The sequence below is a fragment of the Rhamphochromis sp. 'chilingali' genome (genome assembly GCF_963969265.1).
Source record: "Rhamphochromis sp. 'chilingali' genome assembly, chromosome: 8".
NCBI lineage: Eukaryota > Metazoa > Chordata > Actinopteri > Cichliformes > Cichlidae > Rhamphochromis > Rhamphochromis sp. 'chilingali'.
In genome coordinates, this window is record NC_137935.1 from 33,698,973 (window position 1) to 33,718,915 (window position 19,943).

A 19,943-nucleotide genomic window follows, 5' to 3' on the forward strand; every position below is an offset into this window, starting at 1 on the left:
AAAAGGAGGCTAGACATTTTTCATATTCTAAAAAATAAAGTTTGTAAAATTCCAAATGTCTTCAAAATGTTCCTCTGTGACTTCTCTTGGCCTGCTGTCTAGACAAACCTCTTGTTAATGTTTAAAATGTTCAAAATCCACTTCCAGATGCTGCTACTCTTTCAGCTGACAGCTTGTCTAGTAGACCACTTATTTCCTTCCATCCATCCATTCGCTTCCGCTTATCCTTTTCAGGGTCGCGGGGGGCGCTGGAGCCTATCCCAGCTGTCATAGGGCGAGAGGCAGGGTACGCCCTGGACAGGTCGCCAGTCTGTCACAGGGCTAACACACAGGGACAGACAACCATTCGCACTCACATTCATTCACACCTAGTGGCAATTTGGATTATCCAATTAACCTATCCCCACAAGCTGCATGTCTTTGGACGGTGGGAGGAAGCCGGAGTACCCGGAGGGAACCCACGCAAACACGGGGAGAACATGCAAAGTCCACACAGAAAGACCCCGGCCTGATGGTGGAATTGAACTCAGGGCCTTCTTGCTGTGCGGCAACGGTGCTAACGACCGTGCCACAGTGCTGCACTTATTTCCTTCAACCTTGCAAATGTTAGGACAGAGGGTAGAGTATGAATACGAAGTAGCAAAATCAAAACAGTAAAAAAAAGTATTTGTTATTAATCCAGAATTAGTGTAAATTGGAGCAGAAAGAAAGGAAGAAGACTTCTGCTTTCAAGATTTTTGGCTATGTTTTCTTCTTCAGTGTGCCTGCACAGTTAGGTGTTTATGTTACTTGTGAATTACCTCATTAAACCCAGTGGCCTGATCCCTGTAATCCATTGAATCTCCACTGTTGAAACACTTATTGCTGCAATAGTGCATAATTAGGCTGTTTAGCTAGCTATTGTTCCCAACCAGTGGAAAACAGCACCGTGTAGTCACTGTGGCTCTGTGTCCTTCTGCGTGTTTATGTGCACTGACATTTCTTAACCATTAGGAGCCGGTATAACCTCACTAATACATGTGCAGGCAGCTCTCTGAACATAATGAGTGGTGAAGAGAATATCCAGAAGCCTATGCTTATCTTTCTCTCGTGCAGCTGATGACCGTGACATGCAGCAGCATGAGAATGACAGCAAGAGGAAGTACTTCTGTTTGGCAACAGTGGACAGTTGCTCCCTTTCCTGTGACTTCTTAATAAGGAACAGGCCAAGCATGTGACTGTGGGATGGGACACAGGAGCAGGGCTTTGCAACAGTTCAGTGGCTTTTTTAAGGAGATAATAGATTTGCATCATTCCATCTTTCAGTTTCTTACCATTCATCTTTTTCCTTGCTCTGTTCCTTTAATAAAACCCTGTATATTTGACAAAATGAATGAATAAAACCCATTAACACTTATACTTTGTCTTCATTGAGACTGGAAACAGTTTTCTCTTACTTGACAGCAAGATATTTATGCGTCTTTCTCCGGCCTCCCCTCTTTCCAACACCCCTGCAGGTAATTCTGGGCGAGTACCGCTGGCTCTCCTACAAGGACACCCTCACGGCAGCCTCCCATCTGGGCAGCGGTCTGGCGGCGTTGGGGCAGCGGCCTAAAACCAACATCGCTATCTTCTGTGAGACACGAGCAGAGTGGATAATAGCTGCCCAGGCTTGTTTCACATACAACTTCCCATGTAAGTCCAGGTTTCTCTGAGGACTTAAACATGCAGCGAACATTGCATACATAATGCTAACACAAGGACAGAAACATCGATCTCTCTATACTACTATGCATCTTTTTGTTTCATATGGACTTTCCATTTGCCCTCCTTTACACTACAGTGGTCCCTCCTTTATCACGGGTGTTACGTTCTAAAAAATAACCCGCAATAGGTGAAATCCACGAAGTAGCGAACTTTATTTTTTACAATTATTATAGATGTTGTAAGGCTGTAAAATCCCTCACTACACACTTTATATACTTTTCTCAGACAGGCGTCGACATTTTCCACACGTTTCTCTCTTGTTTAAACACTCTCAAAGTTCTCTCAAAGAAAAATATATCCAGTATTATAGAATGAAACCAAAGATCACACTCTGTTTTCAGGCCCAGACCCTGGGAATAGAGCAGCTGCGAGAGAATACAACATTAATGAATCAATGGTACGGAAGTAGAGGAAGCAAGAAGAATGAGTTGAGTAAAGTTTGACTTATCCGACTGTTTGGTTTCGCTTAATGCGCCTTATAATCCTTTGATGTCAACACTGTTGTTTTTGTTTTCTTCTGCTAGCGAAGATTTAAATTTGACAAGCTGGATGCATTCTGTACTGTACTGTAAATGGTCTACAGTCGATCAGGACGCAGAACACAATGCGCTGTAAAAAAAACAAAACAAAAAAAACATGCAAAATTGCACAAAAAAAAATCAGCAAAACAGCGAGGCTGCGAAAAGTGAACCACGATGTAGCGAGGGACCACTGTATACAGATGTGTAATGGAGAGGAGTGTGTGTCTGTGTGTGTTATTTTGGGTCCTGTTGCCAGTGCAGCCCGAGCTGCTGTCAGGTACTGTTAGTTTTTCTTGGTGTTACTTGTGACAAATGCTAACTGACATTCAGCCTACAATCCACCCTTATAGCAGTATGTCCAGAGCTGAAGTTAAGGCCTCCTCAGTTCAGTGTTACTTCAGAAGTAGGCGAGCCCAGATGTGGGACACAGGAGGCATCAGCTTAAAATTACAAACCCAGTCAGGTACATAAAAACACAGGGAAGAGGTTATAGGTGAGAATCACCAGACACCGAATGATACAATATTATCACAATACTTAACTCTCGATATGCTGAGTATTTCAGTAATATATATTGTGATTAATCATGTTTTCTCACTTCAGTTGTTTTTTTGCTGAAAAATAAGATATTCAAGCATACCAACACTGTCACTAAAACTGCAATACATGTTCCCATAAAATGGAACCCATCTGATAACGGTCTGATATTACTCACATATCTGTCTGCAATTGTATGGGGTCAATTTATGAAAATTACAGTGGGGCAAAAAAGTATTTAGTCAGCCACCGATTGTGCAAGTTCCCCCACTTAAAATGATGACAGAGGTCAGTAATTTGCACCAGAGGTACACTTCAACTGTGAGAGACAGAATGTGAAAAAAAATCCATGAATTCACATGGTAGGATTTGTAAAGAATTTATTCGTGAATTAGGGTGGAAAATAAGTATTTGGTCACCTCAAACAAGGAAAATCTCTGGCTCCCACAGACCTGTAACGTCTTCTGTAAGAAGCTTTTCTGTCCCCCACTCGTTACCTGTATGAATGGCACCTGTTTGAACTCATCATCTGTATAAAAGACACCTGTCCACAGCCTCAAACAGTCAGACTCCAAACTCCGCCATGGCCAAGACCAAAGAGCTTTCGAAGGACACCAGGAAAAGTATTGTAGACCTGCACCAGACTGGGAAGAGTGAATCTACAATAGGCAAGCAGCTTGGTGTGAAAAAATCAACTGTGGGAGCAATCATCAGAAAATGGAAGACATACAAGACCACTGATAATCTCCCTCGATCTGGGGCTCCACGCAAGATCTCATCCCGTGGGGTCAAAATGATCATGAGAACGGTGAGCAAAGATCCCAGAACCACACGGGGGGACCTGGTGAATGACCTGCAGAGAGCTGGGACCAAAGTAACAAAGGTCACCATCAGTAACACACTACAACGGCAGGGAATCAAATCCTGCAGTGCCAGACGTGTTCCGCTGCTGAAGCCAGTGCATGTCCAGGCCCGTCTGAAGTTTGCCAGAGAGCACATGGATGATACAGCAGAGGATTGGGAGAATGTCATGTGGTCAGATGAAACCAAAGTAGAACTTTTTGGTATAAACTCAACTCGTTGTGTTTGGAGGAAGAAGAATACTGAGTTGCATCCCAAGAACACCATACCTACTGTGAAGCATGGGGGTGGAAACATCATGCTATGGGGCTGTTTTTCTGCCAAGGGGACAGGACGACTGATCCGTGTTAAGGACAGAATGAATGGGGCCATGTATCGTGAGATTTTGAGCCAAAACCTCCTTCCATCAGTGAGAACTTTGAAGATGAAACGAGGCTGGGTCTTCCAACATGACAATGATCCAAAACACACCGCCCGGGCAACAAAGGAGTGGCTCCATAAGAAGCATTTGAAAGTCCTGGAGTGGCCTAGCCAGTCTCCAGACCTCAACCCCATAGAAAATCTGTGGCGGGAGTTGAAAGTCCGTGTTGCTCGGCGACATCCCCAAAACATCACTGCTCTCGAGAAGATCTGCATGGAGGAATGGGCCAAAATACCAGCTACTGTGTGTGCAAACCTGGTAAAGACCTATAGTAAACGTTTGACCTCTGTTATTGCCAACAAAGGTTATGTTACAAAGTATTGAGTTGTATTTTTGTTATTGACCAAATACTTATTTTCCACCCTGATTTACCAATAAATTCTTTACAAATCCTACCATGTGGATTCATGTATTTTTTTTTCACATTCTGTCTCTCACAGTTGAAGTGTACCTCTGGTGCAAATTACTGACCTCTGTCATCATTTTAGGTGGGGGAACTTGCACAATCGGTGGCTGACTAAATACTTTTTTGCCCCACTATATATCCTATTTATTTCTGATAATACAACAATTAACTGCAATAAAGGATCAAAAATCACATACCCGTTGCTCTCTACATAGACAGAAATTTGCATTTAATATTTACATTTGCACTCTGAAACATTTGTATTCTACAGAAACATAACAACCAGCACTTGAGTTGTGCTCGGGTGCAATCACATTGTGATCATAAGCGGCCATGAGTGTGCAACAGCCTCAACTCTGGGCAACCATTTAACCATCACAAGCCATAATTAGTCACAGAATGTGGGAAAAAAAGCAGCCACCAGTTTGTTTTTTTGGAGATGAAAGGCGGTTGCTGTCCTATTTTACTTGTGTGACTGAGCTCTTAGGGGGAAGATTTGTTTCCAGTGTTTCCAGTGTTGATGTTTCAAGTTTTCTTAGATAATGTTATCTCAGGAGTGTGGTGAAGGGGATGAGCTCTCTCAATCGTAGTATTTTTTTTAGAGTAGTTGAACTTTTTTTTTTTTTTTAAATATTGATATTCGGTGTCCCTGTATGGATACAATATTGCCAAACAAAATATAGCAGTGCTCTGCTGTATGGATTTTTTTCCATTACTCCTACTGTTTTTTTTTTAAATCCAGGAACAAAAGAAAGAAGCAATAAATAAAGTAGGCTCAATAGAATGGTATGAAAGCAATAAACAGACTCGTGACGTGGGAAACTGCTGGACCACATTCACATGAGGGACTGATTGGCTCATAATAGACATCCCAGCATCAATAAACATGCACCAGAGGCACTCAGACACAAATTGTAACACATCCTGGATAATTTTATTAGGGAACTAAAATGTTTTATTTTAGATAATATACCAACCTTGTTCCCACAACAATTCCAACTATACTTATAAATTGACTTGTAGTTATATTGCTTTTCTACTACAAGCTTCATTCACACATGCAGCACTTTTATTTTATGCCTTTAGATGCTTTGTTATCATCATTATCATTATCAAATTTTGGCCCATAGACTGGATGAGCCAGGAATCGAACCCTTAAACCTTTCATTTAGTATCTGACCCACTCTACACTTGTAAGCCACAGGTACCTGCCGTGTAACTTTGTCATTCCCCAAGTAAAAGGTGTTTGATGTATTCACAGGTGTTACAGTAAAAAGTCCTAATGAAGAGTATCTTTTGAAAAGTAAGAGTGCCTACAGTAAAACAGGCTGACAAATGGATCTGCTTTTTTCACGGACATACAGATAATTTGTACATTATCATGTGCTTTCAGTTTTGGCTATATGGTTTGTATTCTCTGTATTCTCTTCCTTTTGGTCTTTCCCTCTGAGTAGCTCTAAATAAGTCTGGATGTGGCAGATTTATAGCCATTTTTGTGTGTGTGCATGTGTGTGTGTGTTTGAAAATGTGTTTGTGTGTGTTTGCATGTTAGTGGTTTCATGTTAGTGGACAACTTGTAACATGGAGGGCCCAGCTGAGACAGAAGAAGGTCAATTTGTCCCTTCTGCTTCGGCGTTATATAAGTGTCCCATTTCTCCTCCTTTGGTGCTTTCTCTTTTCCCCATCCGTTTTTCCCGAGTTCTTGTTAGGAAAAGATGCTCAAACGCTGACAAGAGTACATTTTTGAAAAAAATAATTATACACTAATGGTGTTTGTACTTGTACGGCACTCATACACTTAGCAAAAACGTGTCTTGTGTAATGGAAAGTGGTTCGTTCGGTGTAGTTTTTCATTTCTTCCACTGAATGAATCATTCAGTGTTAGGCAAAGCTGATTTATCTTCTTAATGTGTGTTTCTGGGGACGTCAAGAATCACGACAATAAAAGCCAGCGAGGATTACTTGGAAGAAAGAAAAGCAAAGCAAAGATCTTCTCTCGCTCTGAATAAAAACGTTAATAATCAGAGAGAGCAAAGCAGCTGTGGGCTTCAGCATGATTTACTCTTTAATATGTTCCATAGCAAAGACTGCAGCACCTTTTATTCATCACAAGCTTCAACGGCAGTTCGTTAAATCTTTTTGATTACCCATAAAGGACCCTTTAATTTAAGCTCCATTAAACTGTCATTCTCATAAAAGACACAGCCATCCAAGCCAAGAAAGCATCTTTATATTTCATCTTCCTCTGATGCAAACACAAACAGTGGGAGAGTGGAAAAGCCAGGGGCAGTGGACAGCACACAGAGGCCTTAAAGGTTGGAAAGAGCAGCAGAGGAAGAAACAGAGGGGAGGAAGGAGAAGAAGACAAGTGAGGGCCAATGGCGTCAGAAGAGGGGTGAGAGAGTCTACGTGAGCATCTGATGTTGACAGAGGCATCAAGGAGTCAGCCAAAGGCCCCCAGTGAACTCACATACTTAGTGTGTGTGTATGTTTTCATTGTACTTCATATTCACTGTACATTGGCTCAGAAGGCCAACTTTTGTGAGCTGTCTACTCTACCGTATATAAGTTACATAAAAGGTGTATCACAAGCATCAGCTGCACAGCAGAGCTCCCCCTCGCAGAGTCAAGGATAGGCTTCTCTTTCAAGATGTCATTTGTTGTATCAAACTAAAAAAAAACGAGTCCAGACTCCACTTTGTTGCTACTTAGTGGAATCTGGATGTTTGCTAAGCTTCCTGTACTAACATCTAGTGTGTGACAGTGTGTGTATGTGTTAAGCTTGGGCCACATTGAATGTTTAGATCTCACGGCTGGAGGTGTCATGGCTCTCCCTCTCACACACACGGTCACCCGCACACAGCAGCAGCGCAGGAAGTGTTGGAGCTCCATGACGCAAGATTTTGATGTCACAAATCCCTGTCCCATAAACCCCTGTGTCTGTGTCAGAGCCGGGACGCAGGGTTGCAGACTATGTTATTCTGTGCTAGCCTGCTTCTGTTGCTGTCAGTGTATCTACTGTTGTTTCCTCTTGTTACTTTTTTCTCCTTCTTTCCTTCCTCTGTTTTTTTTGTCTCCTGCTCTCATCTTTTAAAACAAACACATTCTTCAGCTGAGCGCTAATTATATTATGTTTTTTTCAGTTTTTCTGTGTAAATGTGCATCCTGTCTAATGTGAAGAAGAAATAATTGCAGTTTTTATAAAATGTATTAAGTTTCAGGGAATCATTCACAACAAGGACATGCAGCAAAAGCTTTTTTTAAATCATAAGAATGAAGAAAATTCGAGGCAAACGATTAAGTCAATCACAGTTATGTTAGTACCCGTTAAGTACCTCAGTGAGACACCAGGCTGAATAATAATCGCAAGCTGGACATGAAGCAAAATCAGTACTGTTATTGTTTTTATTTAACAACTTGAAGGGGGGAAGGGGGGGGGGGTCCGTGCAGGAAGAGACTAGAAGCAAACAGAGAACAAATTCTGCAACATGTGGTGTCAACAGGTGAAATAACCATTAGTGACACAATGCGAGCAAGTCCCACAATAACTTTGAGTCAAGCAATTAAATTTATTTAGAATTAAATCACAACAGAATTCACCTTAATAACATAAGGAAAAGACTATAACATTAAAGAACTTGCCAATAGTCATGAGCAAGCACTAGGTGATAGCAAGAAACCTCTAAGAGGTCCAAGCTCAGGGAGAGGCAGCCATCTGCTGTCACGAGATGGGGGTGAGGGGAAAGAGAAGGGGAAATTGAAGTGATATAATTGAAGTGACTAATAATGAAAGCATAGGATACCAATGAATTTGGAACATCTGCTTATGCATGCAGCGGTTTATATATTTAGCTAAGTAAAAGAAAAACAATTGTAGGAATCATATGGATAGTGAAGTGAGGTTTTATTGTCTGTATTTTAGTTGTGGAGGATTAAAATATCTTTTAATGGGCCTGTGGTCCTGTTTTCTAAAAATGCACAGTATTCCTCGTTGGGTACAGGTAAATGTTTATGGTCTTAAATTTGCTCTAAAAATTGACAGAGTGGAAAAAATGCAAAGGAAGAAAGAGACCATACATATGGTGAACATTTGGTATGGTGTGAACATATAACACACACAGCCAATCAAACATGCATAAGAAGATTGAAGGGAAATTGTCCAAATTTAAATAAGTGTTTTTTAATGTTGTGATTTTTAACCCCTTTTGATTATACTTCTCTAGGGCAACCATGTTTTTTTGCCCCAAGTAGAGAAGAGAAAACCTTTATTTTAACTTTCTTCTGCTGAGAAGTTTTGTAAAAGCACATAAACATAATTCACTTAAAAACTTTATGATCTGCGTTTGGGAATTTAAACTACATACTCAGTTGTGCTTATGATCTGGGGATATTTTTGTCATGTTTTGAGTCCCTTTGATCCTTTTTATTCCCTTCAAGGCAAATCATAATGCTGAAACATCCAGTGATATTTTAGAAAATCAAAAGCTTCTAAATTTGTGGCACTAAATCGGGCCGTTTCCTGTTTAAAAATGACATGACCCTTCATGCACATGCAGATAGCACAAAGAACGTGAAGAACGTCTGTACAGAGTCAACATAGTCGACCCCATACAAACACCTCTGGTTCCAAAATGCAGTTTTATAAAGATGTTAAACAAGCACATATAGGTGCATCATTTGGGTGTTCAGAGTTTGACCAGTCTTCAGATCAAGTCTTCCCAAAGAGGCACAATGTTGTGTAACCAAAGTAGATCATATCCATAACATATGAGCCATGAGGCAAGAGTCAATATCTGGTTTTAAAGGACGGCTTGAAACGCTAACCCTGGTTTGCTGAGTGCATGCATTCATGCAACCACACAGTGCTTCATTAGACATATGCACTTAGTCAAAACAGTAAACCCTCTCTAACATCAGTACTTGTTTATATCCCCCAAAGAGTACTTATCATGCAACGAGAGCCGTTTGGCTCGGAAGCTTTAGCAGCAGCCTCTGGAGGTGCCTGAAGAGCTCATCTGAGTGAGAGGGGCCTAAATCAGGGACACTGAGGATTGTAGACAGTCAGCACGTACATGGTCCATCTTCACATGTCTGCGCGGTCACTGTGTTCACACACAGACAGGCTTGTCTTGAATTAACGCAGTTTAGATAAACAGCCCATCCTGCCTCTTGCACATCACATTAAGTCCACCTTTGCCTCACGCTTCATAGTGGCAGATGAGTACATTTGGATGTGGGTCCTGTGTATGCATGTATATATTTTGCTGGACTACGATGTGGAAAGCAAATTTGCCTGTGGAGCCATTAATGTTTTAGTCTATTATACTCTAATGCGCTTTTTCTGTGTCCCTGTGGGTTGCAGTGGTCACCATTTACTCCACATTGGGAGGTCCCGCCATTGCCCACGGGCTGAATGAGACTCAGGTGACCCACATCATCACCAGCAGGGAGCTTCTGGAGACCAGACTCAAGGTTAGAATACACAGAGTAAATTCTCTCTGCAAATCTTTTTTCACAGGAAATTTATTTTTCATCACAAAGTATAAGAAACTACTAGACAAAGCCGTATAAAGCAGCGAACATTACAGTGACAAACATCATTGTGTGGACAAATATCTCATATATCTGATCTTCTGAGGAAACGTCGGAGCCAAAGAGCCAACGAGCCAAAGAACACAATGTTCAGCACTGACAGAACAGAGAAGTTGCAGCGTCCCATAACAGAGTTGTAAATGTTAGAAGACACGTGCCGAATACTTTGGCATGTTTTGGCCAGGTTCAGTGCCAAGACAAGCAGTGCTCCTGCATTTCATCTTTCCATTTTTATTGAGGCGGCATAAACAGAATGTTCCTTTGTTCACTTGTTCACAGAAAAACCGACTCTTTATCTTTTGTCAATATAGAAACAACATATATCAAGATGGCATGTTTGTTGTGTGTGTGTGCGTGTGTGCATGCGTGTGTGTGTCTGTGTGTGTGTGTCAGGCCATCCTAACAGACGTTCCAAGGCTGCAACACATCATTGTAGTGGACAATGCACCGACTGCGTGGCCCGGCTATCCACGTGGCATCAGCATCCACAACATGGCTGCGGTTCAGAAGCTGGGAGCCAGGCACGAGAATGGTAGGTTTTGTCTGTGTGTCTGTTCATTGATTTATGTGAAGTTTGCTTTCAAGAGTTCATGACTCACAGAATTAGGATTGCTCCGTTTTAAAACATTAAAAAAGTATTTAGCTGCTTGCCCATTAAGAAAAAGGTTTTCTCTACAGTTTTGTGTATCATGGTGAGTCACAGTGACAATTAGTCACCACACTCCACTTGAGATAAAGCACTTTCTTGCAGGACATTAACAGTGTAAACAGATCTATGTAGTGTTTAATATTTTCCACGTTACTTCACTATGGCAAAATGCCATTTTCCAGTGAAGGATTTTGGAGCTCTAAGGAGGCATTTTGATCTGAAATTGTGGCCTTAACTATAGTTTGACAAAAAAACCCTCTTAAAAGCCTTTAGAAGTACGGTGTGAATATTTTTTAACTGAAATAAATAAAAGACGCAAAATATGAGAAGAACAACAGTCATACACTAAATCAAATAAAATACAAGTCATAAAGTTTCATAAGGTGTCACTGAAGAGAAGAAGAGATTGAAAGAAGAGCTTTAAAAATCAGACAGAGGCCGGCCTAATGTGCAAAGGCAGATCATTCCACATTCTGGGAGCCACAACAGTTTTAAGCACACTCAAGAGCAGTTCATCAGATGAAAACGGGTGGGTGCAAAAGAATGCAGGAGCTCAGAGAGTTGCGGAAGGGCAAGACCAATGAGGCCTTTAAAAGGGAAGAAAAGACATTTAAAATGAATCCTAAAATGTTAGGGCAGACAGTGGAGTGAGGCTACAATGGTTTCAGAATCAGCCTGGAAACAGTCGGCTTTGTTTTGGCCAGCTGCCTCAATTGGAAAAAGCTTGATTTAGCCACTGCCCTGATCTCACTGTTAAGCTGAATGGTCAGCAGCACACAACACACCATATTATTTGTCAGATAATTCCACTGTAAAAGCTCCAAAAGGCTCCAGCAGCACAAACACAGCTGAAGGGTCCAGTTCAGTGACTTCAATCAGTGTTCATGAGGCCTAGCAGAGATCAGTCAGGTGTAGCTGCCACTGTCCACACCTGACAGTCCAAGCATCCACCACTCATGTGGCTGTTTTGAAGAGGAAACTATCCTTACACTTCAGTATCAGGCTCTAAACATACTTTTTATTACAGTTAGTTTTTTAACACGCAGGCATACAGGGACTGACTCTCTTTTGGATGCAGCCTGACTAGAAGAACTGCAGAACTGCCGCTTCATTTTTGTTTTCCTCTGAGGTTACAGTCAAGCTCAAGTCAAAAGAGAGCTACACCTACACCACACAGCTGTCCTAACTTTGCTAGTGTGGTTTCTGTGACTAAGCAGCGCTCTGTTAATGGATCTGGCAGCATTTCTGGTGGAAACCAAACTTTACATTCCTCCCTGTGCCACTTGGGACACAGACAGCAGCTTGCAGTGCTTCTGTTTTCCCATGGATACAGATTTTCAAAACCGAATGTCTATTTCGTTTATTCAGTTATATATACACATTGAATTATTTTTCTTTTAAAAGTGTATTCATCAACATCATCAACTAATAAAATGACAGTTGGCCACTTGGGGGCAGCAGAAGCAACCTACAACACACTTGTTACAAGCTTAAAGTGAATAAAAGCAAATTAAACAAATCTATTATCAGGCAGTGCTGTTATAACTTATAAAAGACAAACAAACAAACAAACAGCAGAGCGCCTTGAAGAGAAGCACCTTTCCAACTAAGAGGTCCTAAAACACTACCGTTCACAGCACATGTGTTTTAATCTGCCAGGCTTTTTGACGTAGCCATCTCTTCCTCTCAAGTAAATGAAATAGTCAGGGCTTGTTTCTTGGGGGCATGGAGTGGGGGCAGATTGGTATCTGGCCCATTAGGTCATGTGAAGAAGGAAGTGCTAACATCTGTGTCAGATTAAGGTTGATACCGTGCATGCTCAGTTAGCGCACAGATAAGGAAGAGGCCATCACCCATCTTCACTTTTTATTGAGGCCCCTTGAACTGACTGACCCAAAACATGTCTAGCTGGTAGAGTCATGTGCAGATAAAGGGAGAAGGAAGTAGGAAGGGAGGATAGAGCGCTGGGATATAGGCGAGGGTCATGTTTACACATGGCGCTATTAACTTCACATGACATCAGCTTTCGGAGTGCACACGCCTCATATCCACGTCTCTGGAGGGAGAGAAGCGATGTCTGCCCTTGTGACTATGATGCACTTTACTTCATCCTTTGGTTTGTCAGTGCCTGCTGAGCTTGAGCCTCTTAGATCTGTTTTTGTTCTCGGCAGAAAGCGAAAAACAAAAACCAATCTCTTGTTTCCCAACTGGTTCTGTTCCCGCTGGAAACTGACTTGCTCTTTACTTATTTATTCAGACCGTAGGAGTCCAAGAGAGGGATCAGAAGGCAAGAGATTCATCATATTGTGCTCTGCTGTCTAGACATGCGAATGTCCTTTTCACTGCCTTTATCTGCTGTGTTCTTTGATGTAAAGAAACATTCACAGCAGCTTTTCTTGTACTTGATCACATGTTTTGATTGTTAACCTTACCTGCTGGGAGGCAGTGATGAAAACAGACTGCAACTGAAATCATGGGTGGAAAGGGAAGCTGTGTTAGGCCGCATTCAGCCTGACTGTGCTGAATGCATAAAAAAAGTCATGCACAACTTTTGCTACAGTGCAATGTCAAGGAATATACCAACTCTTTGCAGTAGCCAGTAAAACACATGCAGTTGTACAGTTCTTGGTAAAAGTTGGAAACCAGGAAGTTCTATAGTTTATGGAAAATTATCCTACTTCTTAATTCCTTTATGTCCTCATCAAATCATTTCCTAATCATTTCACAGATTCAATCACTAGTTTTAAATCATATTGAATACAGAATGATGTTTCTGTATTCAAAAAATGATTAAAAAAAAAGAAGAAGCCTGGTTTCTTTGGGCAGGTCAGCACTGTGATTGACAGGTCACTATAATATATAACCGTACAGTGTTTGTCTTAGCCAGTGCTAATCGCATCTGGTGTCAAATCATCAAGATGATCATAAATACTTGACTAGCTGATGTGTAACATCTGTTACTCAGCGACGTTTTTTTGAGGACCGATACTCGAAAATCTAAAATTTATGCCTACATTCACCCTCAGCCTTGTGCACGCCACGTGACAGCTAGAGAATCATTCTCACGCAAATATGTTGGCCTGAAAGAAGATTTGGACCTACACACAGTTTTTAAAGTCTGCACACACCATACTGTTAACATACTTGTCATCAAATGGGCACAGCTCAAATAGTTTAAAAAAAAAGGGGCAACCATGATTAAAGAGGAACAACCGAGCATAAGGAAGAGTGTAAGGAGGGAGAAGAGAATAGATAAGAAAGGACAGACAGCAGCAAACGACATGAGAAAGAGAAAAGATCAACACGTGCAAATGGTGTTTTTGGCGAACGCACTTATTTAAACTCTGCATTGTGCCAGATGTGTTACCTGATTAGTTGAAATTAGGTTATTTAATTTCTGAGATAACCATTTAACATTTCTGTGTGTTTGACCCTTAAGTCATGGGGTTTTTCCTACATACAAAAAGACTTTTTTTTAGCCAGCACACACACAACAAATGAACCGTGTTTCTGGGGATTGTTTAAAAATTGGTTCATTTTTGTGCTATAAACCATTAATCCAGTTCTGCCACCACCTTTCTCTGTTGACATTCCAGCAACACGTGAGCGCAAGACCCCGCTGCCCTCGGACATTGCAGTCATCATGTACACCAGCGGATCCACAGGCATTCCAAAGGGCGTTATGATCTCCCACAGCAACATCATCGCTGGGATTACAGGAATGGCCGAGAGGATTCCCAACCTGTGGTAAAGACCTCAAACGTGCTTATTATACCACACCCCGGGATATGGTCTAATAGTTTTGGGTTTTAAATGTAATGATTTTTGACTCATCTGTTTGTAAAATATGGAGGCAGTTTTGCAGGGAAATTCACTTTCCAAAGCAGCTTATCTCCTCTGCTACACGTCCAAGCAGAATCACCAGCCAGCAAACATACAGATTAGAACATGCCATTTAGGTTTGTTCATTAACAGAAGAGTGTGATGCACTGGATTACTGGAAGCAGAAGAAATATAATCAAAACTGTAATCAAAACACTGTAATCAAAACTAAGCTGAGGTCAATGTTCAAATTTCTCTCTTCTGCATGTTTCAAAGGAATATTTTAACTAACATTATGGGAAATATGCTTGTTCAGCTGGTATCATCATGCAGCTCAATTGCTTATATTAAAAGAGAAACTGACCCGTCTCCGGGGATTAAGATGGGAGTGAGAGGAAACAGAAAAGGGAGGGAGTTTAGTATGAGTAGAGGAACAATGTGGGAGAAAAGGAGTCAGGGTGAGATGGATGGAGGTTAAAGGGGTTTAGTTGTGACAGTCTCAGTCGATCTTATGAAAATGTTGGCTTTCCTTTGTGGATTAAGTAACACGGCTATGTAAATCTCCCCCTCATTCATGGCTTGAATGTACAACATGTTCACTAAAATGGAAATTTCCCCAAAATTTGGTTGTTACTTGAGTTGAGATGAATATGTTTTCAGTAGGTGAACTCAAAGGAAATGTAGCTCATAAACAGTATATATCTTGAAAATATGACTAATGTATAACTTGCAATAGTTTGTCTTAGTACTGATTCAGCTTGATGAAATAAACGACTGATTAATTTCACTAAAGGGTCATTCTGTCTCAAATCAACCAACCAAATTCGAATTGAATATACAGACTGTAATGATTGCTGTTAATTTCAGTTTTTTTTAGCAAATACCTTTTCAAATAATTATTTTTTCCAAACACCATTGACCCACTTTCATGCAGTTTGCCTTGCACATTGAAATCTGTGGCAATGTTTGAACAATACAAAAAATAAAAAATATATGCATATATATCTTAAAAAGTGTTTTATATATAAAGGTAAAGTTTTTACGCAAATTGGGAAAGGTGAAGCAGGAAGCCTTCTAGAAATTGTCTGACTGGAGATGGGATGACCCTAAGACCTTCATGTCCGCGGTAGTCTCAAACATTTAATAGCCCACATCAAATCGGGGGTTTTGAAGTCTGCGTGTGTTTTTAGTGAAGAAGACACCTACATCGGCTACCTGCCTCTTGCCCATGTACTGGAGCTCAGTGCAGAGCTCGTATGTGTGTCTCATGGCTGTAGGATTGGCTATTCATCGCCTCAGACTCTTGCTGACCAGGTAAAACCTCTCATCTGTATCATCTGAAGTGCATTCTGGTTTTAGGGTTGACTTTCATGTATCTTATATTCAATATATTGTGGTGAAAAAGAAAGTACACCCTTTGTTTGTTCTATGATTTTATATATCAGGACATCTTTACCATGTTCTGAAACTATTTAAACACCACATCAGATGAATAAGAACACACGACATATTACACTGTCTCATTATTCATTCAACAAAAAAAAACTAAGCCAACATGTAGAAGCATTGTGTGAAAAACTAAGGATACATCATGATTCAGCAGCTTGTAGAACCTCGTTTAGAAACAGTAACATCCTGTATGACTTTATCAGTCTCTCACATCATTGTGGAGGAATTTCGGCCCACTCTTCTTTACAGTCGTGCTTCAGTTCATTGAGGTTTGTGATACCTTTATGCGCCGGTCTCTTAGCCATAGCATTTCAGTCAGGCTGAGGTCTGGACTTTGACTGGACCAATGCAGCACCTTGATTTCTTTCTCTTTTCAGCCATTTTTTGTAGATTTGCTGCTGAAATTAGGATCATTATCCTTTTGCATGATCCAATTTCAGCCACGCTTTAATTGTAGAACAGATGGCCTCACACAGGGCTGTAGAATACTTTGGTATCCAAGGAGTGCCCAGGTCATGTGGCTTAAAAACAAGCCCAAATCATGAAGCCTTATACAGTTGGTATAAAGTTAATATAAGGTGATTGTGCTGTGTATGGCCAGACATCTCCACTTTGGTCTCATCTGTCCAAAGGACATTGTTGCGGAAGTTTAGTTGCGAGGCTTTCTCCTGACAACCCTTCCAAATAAAAAATACTTCTCTTTCTAATTATACTGACCTGAAGTTTAAGGGTTAAAGGCCTGTAGAGTCTGAGATTTAGCTCTTGGGTTTTTTGCAGTTTCTCTGAGGATTGCTCTGTCTGACCTTGGGGTGAATTTGCTGGGACGTCCACTCCTGGGAAGATGGACAGCTGTCTTGAATGTTTTCCACTTGTGAATAATCTTTCTCGCTGCAGAATGATGGACTTCAAATAGTTTGGAGATGACCTGATAACCCTTCTCAGACTGATGAGCACCAACAATTACTCTTCTAAGATCATTTCTGATGTCTTTCCTCCACTGCATCTGTCAACACTCATGTGGATACTCGAGACCAGCAAACTACCAAAACTTCTGGTTTTATAGATGTGCTCACACTTGCAGATGATCAGTTCTAAGCATGTGTTTGATTTGCAGGACATGCTTGCTATTTACCCTCTGAATTCCTGTGGAAACAGCAGGGGCATACTTTTTGTTAAATAAATAATGAACCAATATAACATATTCATCTGAGGTTGTATTTAAATAATTTTAGATCCCGCTAAGCATCAGATTATTTTTCTGTTATGTACTGATACAAAAACAACCTTAAAGTGGACAGAGGGGATACTTTTACTTTTTCATGACAGTATATAGCTGGATCTAGTAGATTTTTAGACATCATTTCAGTCCGAATATGTGCAAAACAAACCCCAAAAATGAGGTAACAGCTAATTACAAATGTAATAATTTAAATTATCAATTGATGTTTCTTTCTCCCACCCTAAGTCAACAAAGATCAAGAAAGGAAGCAAAGGAGACACCAGTATGCTCCAGCCCACTCTGATGGCAGCGGTCCCGGTATGGCTTAATGCACTGTCCAGCATAGTGTTAGAGAACCATTACCATTAACAATAACAGTATCACTCACTGACTCACTCGACTTGAGTCTGTATGTCAAACAATGCTGCTGGCTTGCGTTTGAGGCCTGTGCACAAGGTTTACTCATGGAATAGCAGTGATAGAGTCCAGCAGTCTTGGATCTGCTGGATCTTGGTCTGACGTAAATACATCCTACCAATGGTCAATGCTGCATTTAATCACCAGACAATGTTTGATTCCCAGGGGTCTAAGTTGAATATTTGTGGTTACCTAGTGCAGCTTGTCTTTGAAGTAAATTTTACTAATTAATCCATTTCAGCAGTAAGGACTCCGAGATGGGCTTTGCTTAAATTTTATTTACAGTTTGTTTATTAAAGAACACCCCAAGGTAGTCAGAATATGTCAGAATTTAAGCTGCTCTAATCACGTGGACATTTTTAACATTTTACACAGTTAATGCAAAAAACTTTAATGTGAAATTAGGTCATTTGTAGCTACAAGTTGTTTGTTTCAGTCTTTTCACTTTTCTTTTACAACACTCAACTTTTGGTTTGGTAGAAATGCTGCAGATGGCTGTTTTAAGTGAAAGAGTCCAAAAACCTACCCCCCACCCCCATTTGCTCTAAACCAAAAACCACATTTAGTAGCTACTTGGTAGATGTATGATGTGTATGAAGTGATTATTATTAAAAGGGGGAAAAAATGATGGTATATGATGGACTAAAATTCAGACTGTGGCCTGAAACATGACTTCAAACGAATCCAAGTGTTCACGCTTTTGAAGGTTCTTCTGGTTGTAGTTTTATTGTGCTTTGCTGCAGAGAGATATTCATACAAATACTCAACAAAATTTAGCACTCTGTTCAGTCGTGTTGGAGAAACAGGGTGTCTACAGGTCCAAAAGAAGTCTTAATTATATTATATTTTACTGTTAAAGTGTCTTTTAGTTTGCATTTTCCAGCTTGCAGTATCTTAATTTTCCCCCATTCTACAACCACGTCCTTATTCACAAGTTGTCACAGCGGGTAGCGCCACATGCTTGATTAGGAAGAGTTTTATGCTTGATGCTCATCCTGACACAACTCCAAAAGGATACGTGTCTCTTCCCGGGACATTCTACAAAATTCATATACTGAAATTGTGTTTTGGAGGCTGTAGTATTTTTGGAATACTTTAAAGTCCAATCCATGCTTCAATTCAGAAAGCTATAACAGCTATATCTACAGCCATAGTATGATAAATGTTATTTCTTCAAGTAGTCAATAGAAGTGGACACATACAGTTGTGGTCAGAGGTTTACATCCACTCAACATGGGCATAAAGGTCGTGGTAATTTGGGGGCTTTTAATTATTTCTTCATTGCTCTTTTTCTAGGATGGAAACTTGTACAACATGTTGCCAAATGTCTTGATCATGTCTATATTGGGTCTGTCGGTCCCAATATAGATAGTATTTTAGTTAATCAACTCATTTGTTTGTAACCAGGTTAAAACTGTCATTTATTGAAATGTGTTGAAATATTAAATATGTTGAAATCTATGTAAAATAGTAATGGTTAGAGTATTTAGAAAATGTTTAAATTCCTTTTGCTCTTAAACTTATGAAACAGTGTGTTTTATAAGTTTAAAAGAGCATTTGCATTAAGTATCAAGTATCCTGTTTCATTGTGAATGCCTGGTGTTACAAAACAGCCCCTTCAGTGGGCCAAAATTGGAGGTCCAAAAATGACTTATAAAAGATGTCACTCCAACATCACTTTGTGCAGTGGGTTAATAACAAAGTGGAAGCAACTGGTATCAAGAATCACTCAGCCATGAAGTGGTAGGCCAAGTAAAATCACAGAGCGATGTTAGCAACAAACCTTCAAACTTCATGTGGTTTCCTAATTACCTCAAGAACGGTGTGTAGAGAGCTTCATGGAATGGGTTTTAATGTCTGAGCTGCTGCCTGCAAGTCTTATATCACCAATTACAATGCAAAGCGTTGGATGCAGTGGTGTAAAGCACGCCACCACTGTTGTCTGGAGTGACGAATTACGCCTCTCGGTCTCTCAATCCAATGAACGAGTCTGGTTTTGGTGGTTGCCAGGAGAACGGTAAAGTGTACAAGTTTGGTGGAAGGGCGATTATGGTGTGGGGTTGTTTTTCAGAAGTTGAGCTTCTCACTGAAAACCCTTTACCCCTCCACATATCTCTTATCATTGTGGCCACATAGCCAAGTCTTTATCTTGTCTCACCATAAAACGTCTCTCCAGAAGGCATCTAATCAGAATCAGAACTTTATTAATCCCAGACGGAAATGCGTGAGTGAAAGAGTGTTGTGAAATAAATTAATTTTATACTGGCAAAGAGAAACTGCCTGTTACAATCATACATGGACAG

At 40.5% G+C, this 19,943-nt stretch overlaps 1 protein-coding gene across 2 annotated transcripts in view; it reads left to right on the forward strand.

Moving 5' to 3' along the window:
* Positions 1-19,943, forward strand: part of acsl3a (acyl-CoA synthetase long chain family member 3a) — a 46,123-nt gene that overhangs the window by 14,995 nt on the left and 11,185 nt on the right. For both annotated transcript variants that reach the window (XM_080889896.1, XM_080889897.1), the window contains exons 3-8: positions 1,497-1,674; positions 9,855-9,964; positions 10,478-10,616; positions 14,330-14,480; positions 15,746-15,869; positions 17,470-17,541. In XM_080889896.1, coding sequence (XP_080746022.1) covers positions 1,497-1,674; positions 9,855-9,964; positions 10,478-10,616; positions 14,330-14,480; positions 15,746-15,869; positions 17,470-17,541 — 774 coding nt within the window. The remainder of the gene's footprint in view (positions 1-1,496; positions 1,675-9,854; positions 9,965-10,477; positions 10,617-14,329; positions 14,481-15,745; positions 15,870-17,469; positions 17,542-19,943) is intronic.